Source organism: Lolium perenne, chromosome 4, assembly GCF_019359855.2.
Source record: "Lolium perenne isolate Kyuss_39 chromosome 4, Kyuss_2.0, whole genome shotgun sequence".
NCBI lineage: Eukaryota > Viridiplantae > Streptophyta > Magnoliopsida > Poales > Poaceae > Lolium > Lolium perenne.
Window position 1 is genome coordinate 264990986 of NC_067247.2, and position 26726 is coordinate 265017711.

The 26726-nt window shown below is 41.6% G+C and overlaps 3 protein-coding genes across 3 annotated transcripts; 1 reads left to right on the top strand and 2 right to left on the bottom strand.

The window, feature by feature from the left end:
• Positions 1–840: 840 nt before the first annotated feature.
• Positions 841–1911, bottom strand: LOC127329835 (protein LURP-one-related 11). Its single transcript, XM_051356264.2, has one exon. It carries the CDS (start codon positions 1868–1870, stop codon positions 1118–1120), a length of 753 nt encoding a protein of 250 aa, XP_051212224.1. The 5' UTR covers positions 1871–1911; the 3' UTR covers positions 841–1117.
• A 16750-nt stretch (positions 1912–18661) lies between these two features.
• On the bottom strand, positions 18662–21065 carry LOC127331602 (uncharacterized). Its single transcript, XM_051357778.2, has 9 exons — positions 20953–21065; positions 20704–20823; positions 20533–20600; positions 20231–20339; positions 20050–20118; positions 19751–19808; positions 19150–19385; positions 19012–19063; positions 18662–18930 (listed from the first exon to the last, which is right to left on the bottom strand). The coding sequence occupies exons 1-9, from the start codon at positions 20953–20955 to the stop codon at positions 18863–18865; spliced, it is 783 nt and encodes a 260-aa protein (XP_051213738.1). The 5' UTR covers positions 20956–21065; the 3' UTR covers positions 18662–18862.
• Positions 21066–21186: 121 nt separating this feature from the next.
• Positions 21187–26266, top strand: LOC127331601 (putative ubiquitin-like-specific protease 1B). Its single transcript, XM_051357777.2, has 9 exons — positions 21187–21851; positions 22333–22412; positions 22509–22602; positions 22725–22823; positions 24122–24214; positions 24320–24439; positions 25123–25226; positions 25493–25565; positions 25754–26266. Exons 1-9 carry the CDS (start codon positions 21333–21335, stop codon positions 25814–25816), a joined length of 1245 nt encoding a protein of 414 aa, XP_051213737.1. The 5' UTR covers positions 21187–21332; the 3' UTR covers positions 25817–26266.
• Positions 26267–26726: the final 460 nt, after the last annotated feature.

Sequence of the window (26726 nt, forward strand, 5' to 3'; positions counted from 1 at the left end):
ATGTAATATTTTGCTAAGGGTCACAGGAGGGAACTACAGTCGGAAGTTCGGTAGTGTATACGGCGGGAAGTGACATCCCGTGTTCGGTGCACTATTGTAAGGAAGAGGGGGGTAACAAGGGACTCGCAAGCTTAACAAGTAATCATGGGGCAGTCTCTTAATTGTAATGGATCAATAGGTTGCTTGCCGAAAGTCGTTGCAGTGGTTACTCAGGGATGTGTTATGAGATACATATTCCAATTCGAGCATTTCCCACATACAACGAGAGCTAAGATATGAGTTATCTAGTTTGTGTGTTTAGTTAATAGCGATGGAACCAACAACCCTTGAGAACATTTTAGTTTTATCGTAGTTCAAACATGATCTTTAGTTGCATTTACATTCTTCAGTTTCAGTTTCAGTTATGTACTCTACAAAAACACATTACAAAACCTTTTCTATTTTAATCATTCGCTTGAAATTTGAGACAACTTTTCGTAATTTTAGATAAATAGTAACAATGTGTATTAAGATCAGTACTAGTAGCTCCTCGTGATTCGATACTCTTATTTCGAAACTAGATATAACTGATCGGTGTTCTTGCAGTCATCAGCCATTCCTCGTCAACCTCCACACGTGAATAGAATAGTACCTAGTTCTACCTCCATCCCGGTTTATAGATCCTACGCGTATTTTATGTCGTTAATTTAACCAACGTAATACCAGAGGCGGACACAGGTATAGCTGAGTGGGGCAGTGGCTCCCACTCAAATTTTAATTTCAGTGAAACTTCTTCATACTTCAATGGAAAAAAATTCAAAAAATTGTGTATTTGTATCACATATGGCCCCACTCAACTGAGTCGCTCCCACTGAAATTTTTGGCTGGGTCCACTGCATAATACATGATATATACTACAAAATATATATCATTAGAAAGTTTAGATGTTATATTTTTTAATGATATAATTATTATAGTGTAAATTTTATATTATAATGGTTAAATTGATGACCTTGAGATACGCCTAGGCACTGTTAACCAATTGGGTGTGCAACCACACGAGAGGTGCGAGATGGTGTCTTGCAGCTCAACATCAATTTGCAGTTGCCAAAAAAAAAAACATCAAATGTCGGGTTCATTACATGGAGTGGTTGATGAGGCCGTGCACAACAAGGAGCCCCATGATGAGCGAGTGGTCGACGTTGGGCTCCACAACCAGCGTGAGGACGTCCTCGCCGAGGGATAACCCCGTCGCCGTGAGCTTCCTCTTCACCTCCGCCACGACCACCCCAGTGGCGTCGTCCACGATCCACGAGGCCCGCGCCGCCTGCTGCCGCCGCCTTCCTCCGTCCATCTTGTACCGCACGGCGCGGCCGCGATCGCTCCTGAACTCGCAGCTCGGCCCGCCGCCCCACTTCTTGCTCACCACCGTGAACCACGGCCGCCCCCGCGGCGCGTCGGGCTCTTTTGATTTCCAGTTGCCGAGCCTGTACCCATCCCACCTCCCGAATCTCTTGAGCACCTGGAGGACCACGCTCCCCGTGATGTCCATGAGGCAGACGTCGACGGATTGGCGGGAGCCGTAGTTGTCGACCCGGTAGACGATGCGGCCGTCGGAGTCGAACACAGTGCAGCCGCTGCCGTTGAGCACCAGCGACTTCATCCAGATGGTGAACACCTCACGCTGCTCGCTCGTGTGCCCTGCTCCCACTTCTCCGCTGTCACCTTCGCCTGCTGGCTCAGCTGGAGTAGCACCGGAGGACGACGACGTGTCTTCTAGCTGCCGCGGCGGAGCCGAGGAGTGTACCTTCACCTTGGGCGTCCAGAGTTCGGCACCAAGACCAAGGCACCATCTCGCAGCTCCCATCTTGGTTGCAGACTGCGACTGCATAGTTTGATAGGGTTTCCGTGATTATGAGATGGTCAGAATGTGTTTATATAAAGAGAGGGAGACAGAGAGAGATTATATTAACTTAAACGTGTGGTGAAAGCTACTACTAGTACTATTTCCGATAATAATACTCCATTGCAGTTGCCGCATTTGGTTTAAATTGTGATGCTTATCAAGTTGGCATTCATAGGTGCTACTGTGCGCTAGCTACTCTGTAGTATATGTGTATACTGCTTGTAGTTCATGCTCAGGAGACGACTAATTTTGTACTGATGTACTGTGCTGCTTATGATTAGTATTTGTACGTTTGTCAGTGATGCACGCCAAGCCAGGCTGACACAGCGACTGTATTTTGATGCTTTGCCGACAAGCACTACTAGGCTGTTGGTGCCTTGTCCGTCGAAATAAATTTCTCAATGAATTATTTGTCAATCATTAAGAACGCACCACGTACGGGTGCATGCCTGTCGCTAGCGTACAATGCGCTAGAGATATTTTCCGGATTTCATAGATCCCGGTAGACTGTGGCGGAGGGAAAGATGGATACGAGTAACTTTTTTCGCGTTTTGATGTATTGATAAAAAAGAAAGTTATATGTACAAATTCAAGGAAGGACAATCCTACTCCGTACAACTCAACCCAAAAGATCTAATCTAGGAAAGAAATTGCTGAAGACCCCGGACACCTGCGTTCACACACTGACGTGCCTCCGCCTTGATATCGTCAAGCATGGAGGCAACCGAGGGACGCACGTTGTCGAAAACTGCAGCAATCATGTGCTTCCAAATTCACCACACTGTAAGCATGATGCGCGACGAAGTACCTTTGCGCATCTGGCGAGGGACAGTCCGCACTACCAGCGACCACCACTCCGCGAAATCACCCTCAACCGTCCGAGGCCCCTGGTGGATCGGATCCACGAGAGAACCTCGTACCAGATGGTCCTGGAGAAGGAACATCCAGTGAGAATCGTCTCAACGGATTGGTCACAGAGCGGGCATCGTGCCGCGTGAGGCAGCCCTTGCCGCACAAGACACTAGCTCGTCCAACTCCTGTCAAGGCAGGCCAACCAAATGAAGAACTTCACCCTGGGTGGCGCCCAAGATATTCAGTTCAGCCTCCAGGAGCCTGATACGATGACCCGCTGGAAGAGGGCGTCGTAGCAGAAGCTAGACGAGTACTGAGAATCCATCGTCCAACGCCAAATCAACGGCAAGGTGGATAACTCAAATGTAATGTTGCTTCAAAGGACAATGACGCCACCGAACCGGCCCGCAGCGACGGACTAGGTTTTCCCTTTCACCCGGAGATGATACCTTTTGTTGAGCCACCAGTCTGAATTGATCAATGGAGGCTTTGAGAATCAAACTTTGCTTGAATGGTTAGTGAAGATAGTTGTACTCTTTATTCGCGAGGAAAATCTCAAGCCTGAGGATGATGTCTTTAAGGTGGGTTATTCTCTCTAATATTTATGGTGATTTCGTAGATCTTTAAACTAGCTCTATAATAGCATGGACAATAATACAGCCGGCTGATAGCTACAAACTCATGCCATGTCACATAAACCTAACATATAGTAAACACTAGTATACTAGGCTGGCTCTTAACTTGACTAGTGAATATTCAATGTCTACATGTGCATATGCCATCTGGCCCATCTAAGAGCAAGAACAATAGTGTAGCCGGCAGCCGGCTATAATAGTTTGTCATATCATCTACAGTGAACTTATAGCTAGCATGTACAATAGTAAATTATAAAAATGTAGTACTTTTACAATAAATGGCTCACCTTTTAATTTCACATAGTGTCTAGAAGCACGTGCTAGAGCTGGCTATTGCATAAGAGCCACTTCACTTCTCTTTCGTAATCTCTCTCCTCCAACTAAGAAAATATATAATAGTTTATCTCTTATAGCCAACTGACTATACCTTATTGTACTTGCTCTAATACTTGCATGCAAGAGATAGGGCACGAGGAGCGCCGGCTTTAGAGCCCATAGATGGTTGCATGCTGGCTACAAAGTCATGGTTATTGTGCTGTAGCCGAGCTATAGCAGAAAAATCCGCTGGTCTCTCTTTCTTCTCTTCTCTCTCTTTCACCGAAGATTTTGCTGATGTGCAATAGCTTATAGCTTTCTAAGTAGGATCTATTGTACTTTCTCTAAGACTACTTACATTTCCCTACTATGTGTTGAATCGATCAGGACTTTAACATTGAGGTGTATCTTACCGCCCTATTCTATGTAGTAGTATATGTTAACACACAATATCCACGATGCATTCTATCTTAAGGGGTGTATCTATATTTAATTTTAGGTATATGCATGCATGTGATTGGTCTAGCAATGCATTTTGACTAAGATACAACACCACCCTCTTTCATCATTTAATATAGTGCCACATAAGCAAAGTACCTAGGATACTGCGCTAAGACTAGTCACAATGGGAAGTATCAGGCACTAGTACCATGCATATGATACTAATTTATGATACCACCTCTATAATGCATAATGTGGTAGTATCATAATTTTATCATATTTAATATTTTGTAGAATCTCAATGAAAATTTGTGTACATGATGTACTACATTTGGCATCAAGTTTTCTACTTCTACATGCTATGATATCGTATCTACCTATGATACCACTTCCACCTCTCTCCTCATTAATTATTGTACCACATCAGATTTTTGCCAACATGGCATACATGATACTAGCTATGATACTTCCATTGTGGCTAGTCTAAGATACCCCCACCGTGAAAGACCTCATAGTGGGAGTAACATATGTATTAACATCACACAACCCAACACATTTTGGTGACATGGCATGATAATAAATGAAGAAACAAAGTGAAGTGGTAACTAGCTATGTTACCCTAACATCACACCCAAGACAAGATGAGTTTACAATATAATAGGAGTTTACATGATACCACACATTCACTAGTAGAGAACAGACCTTTTGTCCAGCACCCCTGGGAGCAACATTCCCGGTTTTGACACTGGCCGGGAACAGTGGGGGGCATTGGTCCTGGTTCGTTCGGCGCGAAGCGACCCCACCCTCTGGTCCCGGTCCGTTTGGGGTTTTTGGGGGCTGCGGCAGGGCGTGGCAGGCCGTGTCAGGCCTCAGACCCCTTTGGTCCCGGTTTGCCTTACCAACCAGGACCAAAGGCCTATCCTTTGGTCCCGGTTTGCCTTACCAACCGGGACATAGTCCCCATCTGCCTACATATACCTTGCCCCTGCCCAAGTGTGAGTCACACTTAGCCATTTTTCCACTTCTTATCACAAGAGGGGTGTATGTTGCTTTACTTTCTTCACATGCACAAGAGGTGTTCGATGAAATGCCTAAGAGATTTTGCCACTTGAGTTCACACAAAATAAGCCACACTTACCTGTCTTTTTTCTTCTCCATCGAGGTTAACAACTTTATCCTTTCATCTATCATTGATAAAATGCATGTGTTTATATACATCGTTTCACTAATCATGATGTTCTGTAATGGTTTTTGATAAGCTTAATTATATCATGCAGATGAATCGGCAATGGATGTACATTGACCGACGCTTTGACGAGTTCACTTCGGGCCTGAGTAATTTTATCGCCGTGGCCGAGGCAAACAAACATGATGGATTTATGTATTGTCCATGTGTTGACTGTAAGAATATAGTAAAATAAGACTCTGGACTTCAATGAGATGGTAAAAGATCACTGGGCGAATTCGTGAAGTACAATATGGAGTCATAAGAATTTAAGAAAAGGTCGGCAACAAATAAGGCAAATGCTGTGTTGAAGAAATATCACCAAATTATGGGTCCAGGTGGCTACAAGGCTAACCGGCCTAAGTGGCAGGCAGCTGAGGCGGAACTGGTCAAGAAAGGGATCCGATTAGGGACACACAGTTGGATCGAACGGTCGAAGGAGTGGTTCTATGGGATTGGGGGAAGGTTGCACCCAGAAACAGGGAAGTGTATCTATAATAAAGAACATCTGAAGCACCCCATTCAAGCCCTTGAACAAGCACATAGGGACGTGGAGGAGGGAAGGTTCCACCCCGAAAGAGAGAATGACGAGCTGACACATGCCCTTGGGAACAAAGAACACGGTGGACGAACACGAGGCACAGAAGGCTCCGTTCCGTGGAAGTATGGCTTTCCTCCAGAAAGGAAGAGATTTCCTGATAAAAGTCATGCGAGGAGAAATGCAAGGGAAATAGACCGCATAGCGTCCTTAAAGAATTCTATGAGCGCCCTTCAAGCCACCGTATGCAACCACCTAAGCAAAAGAGGAAGCTAAGTACCGCGATGATGACCCACAAGTATAGGGGGTGTATCGTAGTATTTTCAATAAGTAAGAGTGTCGAACCCAACGAGGAGCAGAAGGTGTTGACAAGCAGTTTCGATGAAGGATTCACTGTAAATGCTCACAGACAAGTATTCAGGGGGTTTTGATGTAGCAGTTGAATAAAGTACGAGTAAGTAAAGTGCGAGAGAAATAATTGCAGCGAGTGGCCCAATCCTTTTTAGCACAAAGTACAAGCCGGTTTGTTTACTTACCAAACGTTCTTGAGGACACACGGGAATTTAGTCTAGTGCTTTCGCTTCATATAGCTAATTAATCTTCATTGTTTTGATAAGTGTTGTGTGGGTGAACCTATAATAATGCACCGCCCTTCCTAGGACTAATACATACTTGTGATTATACCCCTTGCAAGCATCCGCAACTACAAGAAAGTAATTAAGATAAATCTAACCACAGCCTTAAACTCTGAGATCCTGCTGTCCCTCCTGCATCGATATACCAATGAGGGTTCAGGTTTATGTCACTCCGGCAACCCCGTAATTGGAAAACGAGTACAAGATGTATTCCCCTAGGCCCATAAAGGTGAAGTATCATGTAGTCGACGTTCACATGACACCACTAGAAGAATAACACCACAACTTAAATATCATAACATTGAATATTACTCAACCATAATTCACTACTAACATTTAGACTTCACCCATGTCCTCAAGAACTAAGCGAACTACTCACGAGACATCATATGGAACATGATCAGAGGTGATATGATGATGAATAACAATATGAACATAAACCTTGGTTCAATGGTTTCACTCAATAGCATCAATAACAAGTAGAAATCAATACCGGGAGAGTTTCCCCTATCAAACAATCAAGATCCAACCCAAATTGTTACAGCGGTGATGATGTGCAGCGGTGGAGACGGCGGTGATGATGATGGAGATGATGATGATGGTGCTGGAGATGATGTCCAGCTCGATGTCGGTGACGATGGCGTCGATTTCCCCCTCCGTGAGGGAATTTCCCCGGCAGATTTCAGCCTGCTGGAGAGCTCTTTTCTCTCTGGTGTTTTCCGCCCCACAGAGGCGGCTGTGACTCTTCGCGACTATCCTCTGGAGCTTAGGTTTTCGGGACGAAGATGTACGCGAAGGAGAGGAGGCCAGAGGGGGCTTTGGGCCCCCTCCCCACATGGCGGCGCGGCTAGGCCTTGGCCCGCGCCGGCCTGTGAGGTGGGCCCATGGCGGCCCTCCTCGGCTCCTCCTTTTGGCTCCCTTCGTCTTCTGGAAAAATAGGATTTTTCATATAATTTCTGTCAATTGTTGATCTTCCGAAATATTGCATTCTGACGACGCTTTTTTCCAGCAGAATCCTGACTACGGTGCGCGATCCTCCAATAATCATGAAACATGCAAAATAGATGAAATAACATAAGTATCACCTCTAAATATGAAATATATCAATGAATAACAGTAAATTATGATATAAAATAGTGATGCAAAATGGACGTATCAACTCCCCCCAAGCTTAGACTTCGCTTGTCCCCAAGCGAAACTGAACTCGGTAAACAGGACCACATGTTTATGGAGTGAATAGTCGATAAATAAAATACGGACAAGAAGCATCATATCAATTCACACAAGACATTCTAGTAAACAACTTCCTCATATAATTCAACTTGAAACAAGTAGAAGGTAATGACAAAATAAAGGTGCATAAGAAATCATAATTGGTGATGGCAAACTTCGTTCTTGGTCAGAGAACAATTAACATATTATGTTAAAACTTATATGGCACAACTTGCATACTCAATCATAATAATCTCCTCATAATCATTGATAACCTTCAAAGCTATATTCATTCAGATAAAACTTGTACTAAACAAGAAAGAGTAAAAGACATGATGAAGTAAATCACAATATAAATGGTTTGATCACAACAACTCAAATGCTTGCTTAAGATGGAGGGAAATAGGTTTACTGACTCAACATAAAGTAAAAGACAGGCCCTTCGCAGAGGGAAGCGGGGATTAAATCATGTGCTAGAGCTTTTTCAGTTTTGAAATCATATAAAGAGAATAAAAGTAACATTTTGAGAGGTGTTTGTTGTTGTCAACGAATGGTAGCGGGTACTCTAACCCCCTTGCCAGACAAACTCTCAAAGAGCGGCTCCCATAAAGTTTTATTTTTGGCTGACACTCCTTCCAACCCTTGCTTTCACAAACCATGGCTAACCGAATTCTCGGGTGCCTGCCAACAATCTCATACCATGAAGGAGTGCCTTTTTATTTTTAGTTTTATTTAGATGACACTCCTCCCCACCTTTGCTTTCTCAAGCCATGGCTAACCGAATCCTCAGGTGCCGTCCAACAATCACATACCATGGAGGAGTGTCTATTTGTAAAATTATGAAAGTTAATTAATTTGGGACTGGGAACCCCATTGCCAGCTCTTTTTGCAAAGTTATTGGATAAGTGGATGAAGCCACTAGTCCATTGGTGAAAGTTGCCCAACAAGATTGAAAGATAAAACACCACATACTTCTTCATGAGCTATAAAACATTGACACAAATAAGGGATGATAAATTTTGAATTGTTTAAAGGTAGCACACGAAGTATTTACTTGGAATGGCAGGAAATACCATGTAGTAGGTAGTTATGGTGGACACAAATGGCATAGGTTTGGGTTAAAGTATGGATGCACGAGAAGCATTCCCTCTCAGTGCAGGTTTTTGGCTAGCAAGGTTAATTAGCAAGCATAAGAGTTGAGGGAAACAAACAAATATACATGTGATAGAAACAATCATGCACCTTCCTTGTAAGCACAAACAATTTTAACTTCAGAATAATAAGCTATGAGCTAACAAGAAAGGAAGACAATGAAACAACTACATGTATTTCTCTTTTCTACTTAAACCTCAAAGTGTTTTTGCTATTGACCAATGCTAAGTTTGCCAAAACCAAATAGATTTACTCAATGCTCCCAAAGTGATACCAATACTAATAACAAGATTAATCATATAATAGAGATTGCAGACTAAAATAAGATGTGCAATATGTAAACGATAAGACTTCTCATTAATATTCCATAACGATAACTCACACCAAGGGATACATAGACAACCAACTAAAGGAGAGATACTTCCACACTGCAACCCATCTTATATGATAACTTCCCTACTCATGATATGACACTATTTGATAGTAAAAAATAAAAGATAGTGATGATGTGATACCGCGGCACTCCCCCAAGCTTGGAACAAACCAAGGGGATGCCAATACCGATGATGAATCACTCATTCGACGGTGGTGGTGATGAATTCCCATCATCAGACTTCCAAGGAAGAGGCTCTCCATCAACAAACGACATCTTGGTCTTGGGAATCCTGAAACTAGCAGCATAGCTTATGTGTTTAAACATGTTTTCATACTCACAGTTCTGATTCTGAACGTCATAGACTTGAGCTTGGAGTTTGTTGGTGGTGTCGTGAAGCGAGAGGATGTCGTCCCACAGCTTTGCAGTCTCCTTCTTGTGTTCATCAATAAGTTCTGACATAATCTTGTGGAAGATGTCCACTTCACGCTCAGCCATCTTCTTGTAGTTGAAGACCTCTTGTTCTAGCTTCTCCATCCTGTCTTCAAAGCTTCCTTCTCCTTTAGGACCCTGGACATCTTTGATCTGCAACTCTCCATCAACGAGCAGCAACTCCTTGGGGTGCATCTTCAGCTCGTTCATGTACGGGTTGACGACGTCCTCGCAGAAGCTGTCCTTCGGAGTTCCTGACGAAGACATGACGGCTCTAGATCCGGCGCATCTGGCGAAACAGCTCGAAACAAAACACGTCGAGAAAACGATATATGGACCTCCAGGGGTCCGGGGGATTATATAGCAGGAATTTTTACGACAAAAGGAAAATACCAGGTCGAACCAGAGTCGGAGAGGGGCAACGAGGGAGCCACCTCATAGGGCGGCGCGGCCAGGCTGGAGCCCACGCCGGCCTATGGGGGCACACCCTCGTGCGTCTCCTCCACTCCGTTTCGATCTCGTAATTTTTCATATTTTCCAAAAACAACAAAAACATTGTTTGGAAAGTAAAACGTGAACTTTTTATTACCAGTACTGTTACCTATTCAAAGTCGAACTCTGCCGGACCGTCAATTTGACCTTTGATGAAAGCTTCCGGAGTTTCCACTCGAATAACATCAACATCTTCATTATAAGAATCACCTGAGATATAATGCTTGAGTCTTTGTCCATTCACCACTTGTGTGGCATCGCCTTGGAGAGAGCTAATTTTAATTGCTCCTGAACGATACACCTCCTCAATGACATATGGTCCTTCCCATTTCGAGAGTAATTTCCCTGCAAAGAATCTGAGACGAGACCGATACAATAGGACTTTATCCCCAATATTAAATTCTCTTTTAATAATTCTTCTATCATGCCATTTCTTAACTTTCTCTTTAAAGAGTTTAGCATTTTCATAAGCTTCATTTCTCCATTCATCTAGAGAACTCAATTGTAGCAATCTCTTCTTACCGGCAAGTTTAGGATCTTTATTTAGTTCTCTTACCGCCCAGTAAGCTTTGTGCTCTAATTCTAAAGGTAAATGACAAGCTTTCCCATAAACCATTTTATACGGTGACATACCCATGGGATTTTTATAAGCAGCTCTATAAGCCCATAGTGCTTCCTTCAATTTACTAGCTCAATTCTTTCTAGATTTATTAACAGTCTTTTGCAAGATAGATTTAATCTCTCTATTTGATAGTTCTACTTGCCCACTAGTTTGAGGATGATAAGCAGAAGCAATTCTATGATTAATACCATATTTAGCAAGAGTTTTTCTAAAACCACCATGAATAAAATGAGAACCTCCATCAGTCATAAGATATCTAGGAACTCCAAATCTAGGAAAAATAATATCTAAAAGCATTCTTAAAGAGGTCTCACCATCAGCACTTTTTGTAGGTATGGCTTCCACCCATTTAGTAACATAATCAACAGCAACAAGTATATGAGTGTTACCTTCTGAAGAGGGGAAAGGTCCCATGAAGTCAAATCCCCAACAATCGAATGGTTCAATAACAAGAGTATAATTCATAGGCATTTCATTGCGTCTGGAGATATTACCAACCCTTTTACGTTCATTACAGGATAAAATAAACTTCCTTGCATCTTTGAAGAGAGTTGGCCAATAAAAACCTGATTGTAGAACCTTTTGCGCAGTTCTATCTCCGGCGTGATGTCCTCCATAAGCACTACCATGACATTTACTCAATATCTCTTGTTGTTCATATTCGGGAACACATCTTTGCAGAATACCATCCACTCCTTCTTTATATAAGTGTGGGTCATCCCAAAAATAATGTCTCAAGTCATAAAAGAATTTCCTCCTTTGCTGAGCTGAAAAGGTTGGAGGCAAGTACTTGGAAACAATAAAGTTAGCATAATCAGCATACAAAGGACTATCTCGCGAACTCACATTTATTACAGCCAATTGTTCATTTGGAAAACTATCATTAACAGGAACAGGATCATAAGCAATATTTTCCAATCTAGACAAATTATCAGCAACAGGATTATCAGCACCTTTCCTATCTATAATATGTAAATCAAATTCTTGCAACAGAAGCACCCATCTAATAAGCCTTGGCTTAGCATCTTTCTTTTGCATCAGGTATCTAATTGTAGCATGATCAGTATGAATTGTAACTTTTGAATCAACAATATAGGATCTAAACTTATCACAAGCAAAGACTACAGCTAACAATTCTTTTTCAGTTGTAGCATAATTTCTTTGAGCAGCATCAAGAGTTTTACTAGCATAATGAATAACATTCAATTTTTTATCTACTCGCTGTCCAAGAACAGCACCTACAGCAAAATCACTAGCATCACACATAATTTCAAAAGGTAAGTTCCAATCAGGAGGTTCAACTATAGGAGCAGTTGTTAAGGCTTTCTTTAGAGTTTCAAAAGCTTCCTTACAATCATCATCAAAAACAAAAGGTACATCTTTTTGAAGAAGATTAGTAAGAGGTTTTGAGATCTTGGAAAAGTCTTTAATAAATCTCCTATAAAACCCAGCGTGACCAAGAACACTACGAATACCTTTAACATCCCTAGGATAGGGCATCTTCTCAATTGCTTCAACTTTAGCTCTATCAACTTCGATACCTCTCTCGGAAATTTTATGTCCCAATACAATTCCTTCATTAACCATAAAGTGGCATTTCTCCCAATTAAGAACAAGGTTAGTTTCTTCACATCTCTGCAAAACTTTATCAAGGTTCCGCAAGCAATTATCAAAAGAATTCCCATAGACAGAAAAATCATCCATGAATACCTCTACAATATTCTCGCAAAAGCCATGAAAAATAGCAGACATGCATCTTTGAAAAGTAGCAGGAGCATTACATAAACCAAAAGGCATACGTCTATAAGCATAAGTTCCATAGGGACAAGTGAAAGTGGTTTTCTCTTGATCCTTAGTTTTAACAGCAATTTGTGAAAACCCAGAATAACCATCAAGAAAGCAAAAAATGAGTATTCTTAGATAACCTTTCTAACATTTGATCAATAAAAGGTAAAGGGTAATGATCTTTCTTAGTAACCTTATTGACTTTTCGATAATCAATGCACATTCTATACCCTACAACTACTCTTTGAGGGATGAGCTCATCATTATCATTAGGCACAACAGTCATTCTTCCCTTCTTAGGAACACCCTTTCTGATTTTGTAAACTATGCCCAACAACGCCTTCGAAATGACGGAGGAAGAGGTGCACAGGACTAACCCATCTACTATCAGCAATAAGATATATAATACGAGCTTCAAGGAGTTTTAATACCTCATTCCTTACCACATCCTTCATCTTAGGAATTAGACGACGCTGATGTTCAACAACAGGCTTTGCATCATCTTCCATATTAATGGCATGTTGGCAAATAGAGGGAGAAATCCCCTTCAAGTCATCAAGAGTGTAGCCAATAGCTCCTCGGTGTTTCTTCAATATTTCCAATAACCTTTCTTCCTCAATCTCTGAAAGCTTAGAACTAATAATAACAGAATATATTTTCTTATCATCAATATGAGCATATTTAAGATTATCAGGCAATGGTTTTAAATCAAAAACAGGATCTTCTTTTGGTGGCAGTGTTGTACCTAGATCTTCTACCGGTAAATCATGTTTAAGAATAGGTTGACGAAGGAAAATTTCATCAAGCTCGTTTCTTTCTTCCCTAAAGACTTCACTCTCACTATTCTCCAAATGTTGCTGCAAAGGATTATTAGGAGCAAGAGCAATAGATGCACACTGTTCAACTCTAAAATCATTATTAGGTGAATCAGCTTTATAAGGAGTTTTGGCAAATTTAGAGAAATTAAACTCATAAGATTCACCAGCAAATTTAGTCAAAATTTTATCTTTCTTGCAATCTATAATAGCTCCACAAGTATTTAGAAAAGGTCTACCAAAAATGATAGGACAATACTTAGTAGCAGCAGAACCAAGTACCAAAATGTCAGCAGGATATTTAATCTTACCACATAGAACTTCCACATCTCGAACAATACCAATTGGAGAGATAGTTTCTCTATTAGCTAGCCGAATAACCACATCAATATCTTCAAGTTCACTAGAACCAATTTCGTGCATAATCTCCGTGTAAAGCTCATAAGGAATAACACTAATACTTGCACCAATATCGCATAAACCATAATAACAATGATCACCAATTCTAACAGATAGCATAGGAACACTAGTTTTCCTAGACTTATTAGGATGTGAAACAATATTAGAAACATCTTCACAGAAAATAATATGACCATCTTCCACATTTTCAGTCACAAGATCTTTAACTATTGCAATAGCAGGTTCAACTTTTATTTGCTCTTCAGGTTCTATAGGTTTCTTTTCACTTTTATTAACCGCACTATTTATAACAGAGTACTCCTTCATTTTAGCAGGGAAGGGAGTTTTTTCAATATAAGCCTCAGGAATAACATGATCAAGAGTTTCAACTACAACACATTTATTTATAGATGAATCAATTTTATCTTTATACGGTTCATGATACTTATCAAAATTCTTCTTCGGCAATTCATAATGAGAGGCAAAAGCTTTATAAAGATTTGCAACGACTTGAGAATCAAGACCATAAGTAGCACTCATATTACGAAATTTATCAGTATCCATAAAAGTTTCAATGCATTTATAATCATAATTTATACCTGACTCTCTATCTTTGTCGTTCTCCCATCCTTCAGTATTCTCCTGAATCCGATCAAGAAGGTCCCTTTTAAACTCTTCTTTGTTGCATGTAAATGATCCAGAACAAGAAGTATCCAGCAAGGTCTTGTCTTGAAAAGAAAGTCTTGCATAGAAATTATCAATGATAATATTACCAGGAAGCTCATGAATGGGGCATTTGAGCATTAAAGACTTCAATCTCCCCCACGCTTGGGCAATACTCTCTCCATCATGAGGCCAAAAATTATATATGCGGTTCCGGTCTTTGTGAATTTCACTTGGAGGATAGAATTTAGAATAAAATCGGGGCACAATATCATTCCATTCAAGAGAATCCCCATTATTCAGTAATTTATACCAATGCGCCGCTACTGCATACGATATAGAGAATAGCTTCTTCCTCACTTCATCCATAGCAATACCTGCACACTTGAATAAACCGCATAATTCATGTAAGAACAGTAAATGATCTCCAGGATGGACAGTTCCATCCCCTTCATAACGGTTATCCACAACACGTTCAATAATTTTCATAGGTATTTTGTATGGAACATCTTCCTCGCCTGGCGCCTCATCCACTACCTTTGCAGTAGTAGTAGATTTTCCAAATAAAAATTCAAGAGAAGATCTCTCCATAATGAATTATAGCAGCAGGCAGAAATAAAATCAGCACTAACAGTAAAAGTTTCCCTTACCAATTCCACTTACCAATAGCGCTTCACTCCCCGGCAACGGTGCCAGAAAATAGTCTTGATGACCCACAAGTATAGGGGGTGTATCGTAGTATTTTCAATAAGTAAGAGTGTCGAACCCAACGAGGAGCAGAAGGTGTTGACAAGCAGTTTCGATGAAGGATTCACTGTAAATGCTCACAGACAAGTATTCAGGGGGTTTTGATGTAGCAGTTGAATAAAGTACGAGTAAGTAAAGTGCGAGAGAAATAATTGCAGCGAGTGGCCCAATCCTTTTTAGCACAAAGGACAAGCCGGTTTGTTTACTTATAATGACCAAACATTCTTGAGGACACACGGGAATTTAGTCTAGTGCTTTCGCTTCATATAGCTAATTAATCTTCATTGTTTTGATAAGTGTTGTGTGGGTGAACCTATGCTAATGCACCGCCCTTCCTAGGACTAATACATACTTGTGATTATACCCCTTGCAAGCATCCGCAACTACAAGAAAGTAATTAAGATAAATCTAACCACAGGCTTAAATTCTGAGATCCTGCTGTCCCTCCTGCATCGATATACCAACGGGGGTTCAAGTTTCTATCACTCCGGCAACCCCGCAATTGGCAAACGAGTACAAGATGTATTCCCCTAGGCCCATAAAGGTGAAGTATCATGTAGTCGACGTTCACATGACACCACTAGAAGAATAACACCACAACTTAAATATCATAACATTGAATATTACTCAACCATAATTCACTACTAACATTTAGACTTCACCCATGTCCTCAAGAACTAAACGAACTACTCACGAGACATCATATGGAACATGATCAGAGGTGATATGATGATGAATAACAATCTGAACATAAACCTTGGTTCAATGGTTTCACTCAATAGCATCAATAACAAGTAGAAATCAATACCGGGAGAGTTTCCCCTATCAAACAATCAAGATCCAACCCAAATTGTTACAGCGGTGACGATGTGCAGCGGTGGAGACGGCGGTGATGATGATGGAGATGATGATGATGGTGATGGAGATGATGTCCAGCTCGATGTCGGTGACGAGGTGCAGCGGTGGAGACGGCGGTGATGCTGATGGAGATGATGGTGATGGTGATGGAGATGATGTCCAGCTCGATGACGGTGACGATGGCGTCGATTTCCCCCTCCGGGAGGGAATTTCCCCGGCAGATTTCAGCCTGCCGGAGAGCTCTTTTCTCTCTGGTGTTTTCCGCCCCGCAGAGGCGGCTGTGACTCTTCGCGACTATCCTCTGGAGCTTAGGTTTTTGGGACGAAGATGTACGCGAAAGAGAGGAGGCCAGAGGGGGCTGTGGGCCCCCTCCCCACATGGTGGCGCGGCCAGGCCTTGGCCCGCGCCGGCCTATGAGGTGGGCCCATGGCGGCCCTCCTCTGCTCCTCCTTTTGGCTCCCTTCGTCTTCTGGAAAAATAGGATTTTTCATATAATTTCTGTCAATTGTTGATTTTCCGAAATATTGCATTCTGACGACGCTTTTTCCAGCAGAATCCTGACTCCGGTGCGCGATCCTCCAATAATCATGAAACATGCAAAATAGATGAAATAACATAAGTATCACCTCTAAATATGAAATATATCAATGAATAACAGTAAATTATGATATAAAATAGTGATGCAAAATGGACGTATCACGCGACACCTCCTAAAGCTCCGAAGAGATCACCAGCTCCGAAGAGGTCCAAGACTCCAGATTTGTTACCATATGAGAACACTGATGAGCAAACCGACGCAGTCGCAGCCGCCGAGTTGAAGGCGTTTCTTGCGCCGAAGAAGCCTCCACCAAAGCTGTTTATAGCACCGAATACAATGAAGCACTTTGCCGAGACGAGAGCAAAGAAAGCTGAGTTGGCATGTGATTATGACCGCTCTCTTGGACAGTCCTCTAGAGCGAGAAAAACGACAAAAATTGCCCAGCTTGGACAACAGGAAAATCAGTCGCTACCCCCCTTCGTCGTGCACTCCTATGATGATCCAGAGACGACATCTCTGATCGAACGGGAGGCTAGAGATCATGGAGGAGATGTTTAGTACGAAGATTACTATCCAATGGCTGAAGTCATAAACAAGTATCGATACAGACATGATCTCGTCAAACCTGGCGAGCTCGCGCGTCTAGGGACTCAGATGCGAAGGTTGCATGAATGGTACCTGCAAGCCTGTCGGAACAGTGATCCCTACCTCACGGGGGCAGTTAGAGATGAGCACTACTTCCGGGGGAAGGAGGAGATAACCCTTGAGTTTGAAGAACTATTTCAGTTATTCAATTAAGACGCCCTCGACAAACCTATCATCAGTTGCTACTGCATGTAAGTGATTTATTTATGTAATTAAGTTCGTAGCTCAGCTCATTCATTTTCACTAACAATTATCCTCACTATATTCTTTTTGTGCGCTATATATTATGCAGAATGAAGATGCTCGAATGTAAAAGAGGCAAGCTGTATGATATTGGATTCATTGACCCAAACACCGTTCATTGACCCAAACACGTGTAGGATGGTGGAGTCGTCTGGCGCCGTGGTGGCATCGATGGTATGCCTGGCATGATCAATGTGATGATCTCTCGTGAAGATGGAGTCGAGGAAGACAGCGGTAGAAACTTCTATGACATGTGTGTTGGCATATGCTGAGAGTCTGCTTAACTGGATGTGCTTCTCATCTGCTATTGGGCAGCCTGGGAAGGCATTTGGTTTTTTGAATGATGTGAGTTGGTGAATTGTCAGCCCTTTCATCCCTCTGTAGGTTTAGTGAGGTGGCTTCGAGTTTGATCTTTTGTATTGTTCTTGTAAGGTGTTATGAATAATCTAATAAAAAAATTCGTGTGCATCCCTTGGATGCAGAAGCTGGGGCGATATTTCCCCATTTCGAAAAAAAAACTTCTGATAGATTAAAAGCAATCTTTACTGACAGATAGAGATGTTGATAGGCTCAAGGATGGTGATTACTGAATATATAGAAAGGGAAAAGCTTGCACTCACATCACCTCCAGCAAAACGTGTTTGCACACGATGTTCGGTTCTGCTTAATGGGATCAACAGTGGCCATCACAATCGACTGACTAACGTGGTGGCAGACCAGCTCGCCTTCTTTTGCAGGCAACTGCTGGACGATTCCTGCTTCTCCACGAAAGGGGCTTGCAGACTTCTTCAAAATGATACCCTGATGCCGACCAAGTATGGAGCTCCCGCGTACCAAACAGGATCAAGGACTTCGGATGCTCACTCACATCAACAAGCTTAACACACGAGCTAACCTGAGCATGAGCACATCCTTACACGGCTGAATGCCCCAGGTGCCTGGCACATGAAGAAGACATGTCATGAACCACCTCTGCTTAGAATGCCCAGCAGCAAACACAATTTGGTGGAAGATGCGAAGTACTCCGTATGCCACACCTTTCAGCAGATTATGGACCTTATCACCCCCGCCCGTCCACTCAGTTGCCCTGATCATCCTCTGAAAGATTTGGGATGCGAGAAACAGTCATCAAAAGCCCCTCGCCCAGTAACAGCCTAACAGAACCAGATGGGCAATTTTACCACCCCTGATGCATTTCTTCAATTCTTTGAGATAGAACTTCGGTTACAAAGTTCATATGACACATCCATCAGAATACCGACACACACCTATGACAAGTCTGTTCTAAAAAAAAAAATTAGCCACAATAGCTACTCATAAACGGGGTGAAACATCATCAGGGAAATATAATAAAATAGCTTTAGACTAGCAAGACAGCATTGATACAACCATCATTTTCTGGATCGTTTGTAACCTGAGCATATTTACCTGCATCATGACGAGCACTGGTTAAGAAAAGCGTTCGTAAATTCGAGCAGGGCAGAGCAAGTTTTATGTCAGATATCTTACCCCAAACAACTTTTCCAGCAGGAGTCACAAGACCAAGTTCGCTCACATTGACCTGAAAGAGGAAGACCACTATCAGAAACGGAATAAAGAGGGCAATGTGCATGAATAATGCTTCAACGAGCAAAATACATCACATACCTCAATGATAGTTCCTCTTGTCATAACACCAAGAGAAGTATACATTGAACCATTGGGGTTTTTCTTTACCGAGATTAAGTCAAGGCTGAAGGTGCATTTTAATTCAGGATGGGTCACATGAGCTTTGGTGAAACGCAAGCCACTAGGCCGTATGAACCGCTCATACTTTGGTGGTTTCCTCGTAAATCCAGGGCCCACAAATGTGGCTTTAGTGACCATTCGCTTCCATTGCTTGGCTGCATTTGGAAATAAATCAACAGATATATATTACTTAGCTGGCTATGGCCATAACACTCACATAAATATTAATTCCTTATTTCTCAAGTTCGTCCAGAGAAAAATAATAAGTGCGGAGAAACAAACTGATACAAAGAATTCTCAACCATATACATTGCAGTTCAAAATGAACCAGGGCCAAATTGAACTGTGCACATTTAGTGAACCCATATTAGACACAGCAAATGCATTCAAATATGCATGTGCATAGAGAGAACGACCACATATGAATCATGGGTAGATTGACCATCACAGACCACTAATATTCCATTGGAGATTTTATTTGCAGGCACTGAGAAAACTCAGTCAATAACCCATTACTTACTTTTGTGTATGCCAGACCTAACGACTTTGAACATCTCTTCTTCTGCCACAGGTCTGACCTGAAGATATGAGAGATTAAGATTATCCAATAAACACTGCAGAATGCTTGTGCAAAAATTAACTTATTTCACTAGCATGCATACAGATAATAAATATCACACCAGGTTATCTCGGAAATTTTTTGATGTTAAAGTTTTCTTAACTCTTCCAGTAAAATCAATCAGAGTGAAAACTTTCACATAAGGATGAGATAGCTTGATATGTCTTTTTACAAGTTTGTGGTATCGTTTGGAAATTTACCTTTGACAAAGGAACATCCCACTTGCCAACCTTTTCCTTCCTCTTTTGCTTTATTGTGTTACTAAGTACCTACATGTCAAAAACAGCAGCCAGCCAGTCATTTCGCAATGATCAATGCATAGAAGAATCCCCTTTAAAGAATCATACCGAAAATAAGACATGTCAAGGATAAAACAATTACTTTCGCACGTATTGTCAGATCGCGGTCGAGCAAATATGGGGGGACAGCACCTTCCTGGACATCATCATCAACCTTATTTCTAGTTGCTGACTCATCATGCATCTTCAGGCTGCAGAGAATTAGTTGTGGCTAAGGGGATCAGTGGGAAGCCAGCATTATGGAATACAATGTTCCTTAAGGGCATGGCGTGAAGCCAGCATTTCAAAGTTTTACTTTTCATGCAGATTATACCTCTACAGGGTACAGGGTACAGGCTACAGGCAACACAGATTCAGAAAGAAGGAAACAGAGCAAGCACTCACGTCTTCTTCATCTGCGCCTTCTCGGCATACCGCTTCTTGGCGAACCTCTTGCCCTTGGCGCCGAGCAACTTCACTCACGACAACATGAAAAAATAAAACAAGCGTGCAACCTTCATCAGACACACGATCAGACCATCAAATCACAAGAACATTAACCCGACCCCCACCTACCTTCTGTGCCTGCTTCGAGCGCGTGTGCACCTCACGCGCCTCGCGCTTGCGCTTCCTCTCGGCGTAGTCCGGCCGCCGTCCATGGCGCTTCTGGTGCAGCTCTATGTAGTCTCCCTGCGGCTGAAGCACGAAAAGTTCAGCCTAATTAAGTCGTGAAATTTGGAGGAAAGACACAGGGGATTCGGCGATCGGTGGTGGAGTGCCGTGGGAATTGGGAGTGATGGTCTGAGAGGGGAGGGAGGGACTTACCATGGCGGCGAAACCCTAGGTGGTGGTAGTGATCGGACTTCGGAGTAGCAGGGGAGGGAGGGAAGGAAGGAGAAAAGGAGGAAGGAGCCGCTGCCTGCGGCATTGATACGTCGGTTCTGGCGGTTTGATCGGGCCTTAAGCGTTGTGGCCCAAATAGGGTTGGTGGGCCGAGCTAGTAAATGACGAGGCTCTTCATTTTCCACGGGAGGACGTGATTGCAATTTCATAACTGTTCGAGTGTGAAAGGAGCAATTCGCCGTCTTCTCGCCTTCTCCACTCGCACCGAGCTCAAACCCCTAGCCCAACCTAGGGTTTCCGCCTCCGGAATGCTCCCTTGCTGACCCTCCACCTCCCATGGCGCTGACGTCCTTATCCCTGCAATGAACACGGACGCAGGCCACATCTTCTTCTTCCGCAAGCGCCACCGCCTGGCTGACGACGACCACTTCCCCCGCCCCAAGCACCGCCGCCTCCACGAACCCAGATTCCTCTTCGACGCCGTACCCTGCTGCCTCTTACGGCGCCCGCCCATCCCACCGGAGGCAGGGGTTTCCGCGTTCAACATGGGGAACTTCCTCTCCAATGCCTGTCCGGGCTGCATGCCCAGAGACGGCGGCCTGGAGATGTACCGGGACTGGACCGATGCGTCAAAGGACGCGCGGGATCTCACGGTGGCCACCAGGGACGGTGTGGGGTTAGGGCACGGCGTGTTGAACCGGAGGATCTTGGACCCGAGGAAGGCCGCCTTGCAGGCGGTGGTGCCTCCGTGGGAGAAGAGGGAACCACACTACAAGGATGCTCTCAAGAAAGCAAGATTGCCCGATAAGAGGTTGGGAGAGCTCGAGGCGGAAGCGAGGCTTCAAAAAGAGAAACTCGATGAGCTGCGGAAGCCCAAGGAGGTATATATTATGTTAAGCGCTTTTGCGGTTGATGTTATTGTGCTGGTTGACTAGGACTATAGGAAGATCAGTATTGGTTATACATTTTTATGCTATGTTCATTTAGTGAGGGTCATAGATGGGTGAGAGGTTTAGAAGGAACATTTTAACTATGTTGTTTCAGAATTGTCTCAGGTTGCAAGAGTGAATAATTTGATAATGAGAGCAACTACTAGTGTAATCTCAAACCTAAACAAATGTTCTAAATTATCATAATTAATGGGGAAGAATGTATAAGAATTTCTTATCCTAGGGTTAAACCTGGTTAGCAGGTTTAAAAGTTCAGAAAGGAAGAGGTGCCGTTCAATGTAGCAGTATAGCCAGAGAGTTATTTTCTCTTTTTCTCTTTAGTCCATCTCTGATTAACCTGATATGTTGCAGCTCTGTACAAACTCTTGTGTTTCTTTTCACCATTGGTTTATGTGTATTGATCTGTCTCCAGGATCTGTCTCAATTCTTTATACCTCTAACTCCTGAAGATGAAGAGGAAGTTCATGATTGTTTGTATGGTAGTGGTTCAAGGTACTTCTCATGTTCTTGTTTGCATCTTGTTCGAAGCTTCCTATATACCTTGTGAAGTATTAACACAGCTGAACGTCGCTCCTTTCCCCCTTACAGTAACCAAGTCCTGGTGCTACATGAATCGTCTAACATTGAGATTAGCAAAGAAAAAATCCGGTGCTTGCGGCCTCATGGCTGGTTAAATGACGAGGTAAATATTCACCTTAAATGTACTATAAAACCTCCACTTATTGCTAACATGTAAGATTTACACTGATAGATGTTGACGATATTTATATGCGTAATGAGTAAAATGATTTCTTTTGTTTGCAGGTCATTAATTTGTTCCTTGAATTGTTAAAGGAGAGGGGAACAAGGGAACCCAAAAGGTCTTTGAAATGCCATTTCTTCAACACATTTTTTTATAAGAAGGTTAGAACATATGCAACTCATGCTTTCTCCCATTGCATCTGCAGAATGTCATATTAAATATTTGCATATATTTTCTTTGTTTAGCAATGTGTGATTTTGCATGTCTTCTAATCGTATGTTTGCTGAGGATATGTTGCAATATGCTTGATGAGCGATTTAAATACTGTAGTTGACATTCGAATAGTATTTTACTTTGGTTCTGCTAGTAATTTATTAGGGACATTTATATCTTCCCAAGTGCTTATGCTTGTCATATTAGAAACTATCCAATCTCTTTGAAGATATCCCTTTGGTAAAAAATTCATATAATTTGAAATGGTAGTTGGTGATTTTTTTTTCACACCTCCCATCTCCTATATTTTTATCCTGATATTTTTTTATAGAAAATGCACTCCCTCGTCCCACAATACAAAACGTCTTGTATTGTGGGACGGAGGTAGTAGCAAACTAATTAATAGAAACACTCTTTAGTTTTTTCATCTAACTATTTTAGTTACTTAAAAAATCTCTTAACAAAACTAGGCACAATAATGTCACAAAGATGCTGGATTGCCACTTTTGCCAGGTTCAGTGGAACTCAGACGATCGTGTTAGAGGCAACAGATATTGAGAAGGCCGAGTTGTTAAAGATGTTTAGCATGAAACTGTTATGTTTTCGCGTAGCAAAGCACAAGCATGTAGCTAATGATAGCATTCCAAAAGTGTTGTGTTATCCTTTGGTTCTGCTATTAATTTATATCCCCAACTGCTTATGAATGTTGCTTTAGAATACATCCAGTCTTGCAAGTATCCCTTCGACCACAAACTGTTATGATCATTGATTTGTGAAATTACTATTTTAAAGCCTAATATACTATAACTTCCATGTACCCATTTCAGTTAAATCTGCAATAGTGAAAATTAGGATGTTTGAACACATGTGTTCCACAATTGTCCTCCTGGATTAATATAAATTATTACTTGGGGCATCTGTTTGAAATATATTAGGATCTTTAATGGCATATCTACATATCATCTTTATTGAGCCAGCTGTAGTATGCATTTATGTTGGTAGTCAAAGTCGGGAATGTTTCACTTCATGCATGCCATGGCAACATACATAAGTGAACGGAGGGCCAAATGCATTTCTTAATGGAGGGTAGTTCTCTGTTTAGTTTCTTGGGTTGTGTTTTTTTTCTTGATTTCAGACATTTGTTTGGAAATTAGACTGTATGTCATGCATTTCAATCTTTTTTCTTTTGGATAAAACTGGACACCATCTTATTCTGCCTCATCAATTTTCTGAATCTTTTTCTCAGCTTGCTTGTGGAAAAAATGGATATGACTACAAATCTGTTAAAAGATGGACTACCCACAGGAAGTTGGGTTATGAGCTCATTGAGTGTGATAAAGTAAAGTGGTTGTTGCATTCTTTAAGTTTTACTGTAGTTACCACCATTGCTCTTTGACATGCTTATTTCTCTGTGTTCAACTTATGTTTAGAATTTACTTTGCAGATCTTTGTACCTGTACATCAACATGTACATTGGTGTTTAGCAATTATAAATATGAAGGCAAAGACTTTACAGTATCTTGATTCTCTTGGTGGCAACGATCCTCGTGTACCAGAAATGCTGGTAAGCTTATCTGATCTAGCGAGGAAAACAATCCAGTTGGAGATGCACAGCACATTCTCTATACTGTACATGTTCTTCTTTACTTGACGTCCTAGAATCGTTGTCAAATTATTGGAACTTTTCCTCTCAAAGAGAACTTTCTAAAAATGTGACAACCTAGATTTATGTTTATTAGACTGGTTATAAATATTGAATCATCAAATTTATTGTTACAAAGAAACTATAATTCTATTAGTATTAGTATATCTTAAGGGAAGTCATAAAAAGTAGTGATCAAAATAGCATGTCGTGGACTTTGAAAAGTCAAAAACATAAAGTAAAAAATAATTCAGGGAGCATCATTTTCGGAGGAAAATGGCTAATAGCCAGCACCTTTTAATCAAATGAAGCCGCAACTACAATTTTTAGCGCTTATTTTGTGCTAACTACACAAAATATTAGGCTTTGCGAGGTCTTAACTTTTCGGTGCGTCTCTACCAGTTCTTATACATATGTTAAACTGGGAGAAACTATATGGTTGTGAACTTCTGCACATCTGGTATGCAATGGGAGAATTCACATGATATTGATTCTATCTATCTGTCAAAAGTACTAGATATTATATGGTGTGTGGTAGGCTTGTCTAATTTATACTTATGGATTGAGTTTAATGTAATGCTGCTTCTTGTGTATGCCATATACAGGCCAGATATATTGTGGAGGAAGTGAAGGACAAGAGTAATAAAGAGATTGACATAAATTCGTGGACTAAAGAAGTAGTTGATTATGTCCCGTTACAGCAGAATGGGTATGTCTTGTTTACACTAACAATTATTTCATGCATAAATTCATACTATTATGTCAAACATTGGCTTTCACTTCCTACAACCATAATTTGATGAGTATAATCGTTTAGTACACATTCCTCAATTGTATATGTGCTTTTCTTGAAATCCATGTTTAGCTGGGTGTGCACACAAAGAGTATGATTTCTAACTTAAGAACTGATAGACATATTTGTAACAATGGACACATATAGTTTTGATGGGCAACAAGCATCTTTAATTGTTTCAGGTATGATTGTGGTATGTTTATGCTCAAGTACATGGATTTCCTCAGCAGAGGAGCCAGCTTATCTTTTGGCCAGGTGAGTAAATTAGATTATCTGAATGTTAGCAGAATGGACGCTCTATTGCCCACCACATTTTTTGCCTTCTGGATTTGGGCCTATGTTGATCCAGTTGTATAGAGATGCTCCGGCATGAAATGGCGCAAGCTGCGGTTTGGTGACTATACGGTATTAATGCTTATGCACATGAGTTTCGTCAACTGCAGGAACACATGGAATACTTCCGGAAGAGAACAGTGAAGGAAATCAAAAAACTAAGAGCTGACTAAGTTTCCTATTTGGAAAAAGTTCTGATGAAGTTTTGCTCTAGAAGAACTGGGCCTTCACTCGTTGCTGTCAAAGATAGAAGTTGTCCGTTCACCATGAGAAAGTGAATACTTTTTTTGGTTTGCGAACTCAAACTAGTGTGATAGAAGGACGCAAATGCCAACGGAGTTCTGTAAAGCTCTCATGTATGAATTTGATTGGCATGTGAAAAAAAGAGAAGAAAATTGTGAGTTGAGTTGAGCCAAAACGCAACTTAGAGATGCACCGCTGGAGATTCCCCTCTTGTTAGCTCGATTAATTAGTTCCAAAGTTAGAAATGGTATTTTGTGATAGCTCGCCGATTGGTGATAAATTGTAAATTCTGCGTCCATAAACTTTCTATGCTGATTCAGTGTAGTGGCATTTGTATATTTGATGGTCTTATGCTGATTCAGTGTAGTGGCATTTGTACATTTGATAGTCTTATGCTGATTCAGTGTAGTGGCATTTGTACATTTGATAGTCTTATGCTGATTCAGTGTAGTGGCATTTGTACATTTGATAGTCTTATGCTGATTCAGTGTAGTGGCATTTGTATATTTGATGGTCGTACTCATCCACCGAGGTGGGAGGACAGCTTCATGTAGAGTTTTGATGCTTGTGCTCGCAGCATTGTGTCATCCTTGAGGCCGTGTTTGGTTATCTCAGATTTGAAGTAGTGCAATCAGGCCTAGTTCGATTCAGACAGAATCCAAGTGGATTGGAAGGTATTGAGGGAGATTTAATTCTCTATAATTCAAAATACACCCCAATTCACTCATATACGGGGAGTGAATTCCACTTATTTCCCTTTAGTTATGCATTTCTGACACATACTAGCTTATTTAGTGAAATTTCTGTCGAAATGGTTTTACCACAGTTTAGCATTTGGCT

What these genes read in the sequence shown, in the direction of transcription:
- LOC127329835 (XM_051356264.2), bottom strand. Translation starts at nt 1,870, where the DNA reads ATGCAGTCGCAGTCTGCAACCAAGATGGGAGCTGCGAGATGGTGCCTT.
- LOC127331602 (XM_051357778.2), bottom strand. An exon ending in TAGGTCTGGCATACACAAAA is followed by an intron (nt 19,386 to 19,750) that starts GTAAGTAATGGG and finishes TTCCAAATGCAG; the next exon opens with CCAAGCAATGGAAGCGAATG. An exon ending in CAAGAGGAACTATCATTGAG is followed by an intron (nt 19,064 to 19,149) that starts GTATGTGATGTA and finishes TTCCTCTTTCAG; the next exon opens with GTCAATGTGAGCGAACTTGG.
- LOC127331601 (XM_051357777.2), top strand. Translation starts at nt 21,333, where the DNA reads ATGAACACGGACGCAGGCCACATCTTCTTCTTCCGCAAGCGCCACCGC. An exon ending in ATGGCTGGTTAAATGACGAG is followed by an intron (nt 22,603 to 22,724) that starts GTAAATATTCAC and finishes TTTTGTTTGCAG; the next exon opens with GTCATTAATTTGTTCCTTGA. An exon ending in CCAGCTTATCTTTTGGCCAG is followed by an intron (nt 25,566 to 25,753) that starts GTGAGTAAATTA and finishes CGTCAACTGCAG; the next exon opens with GAACACATGGAATACTTCCG.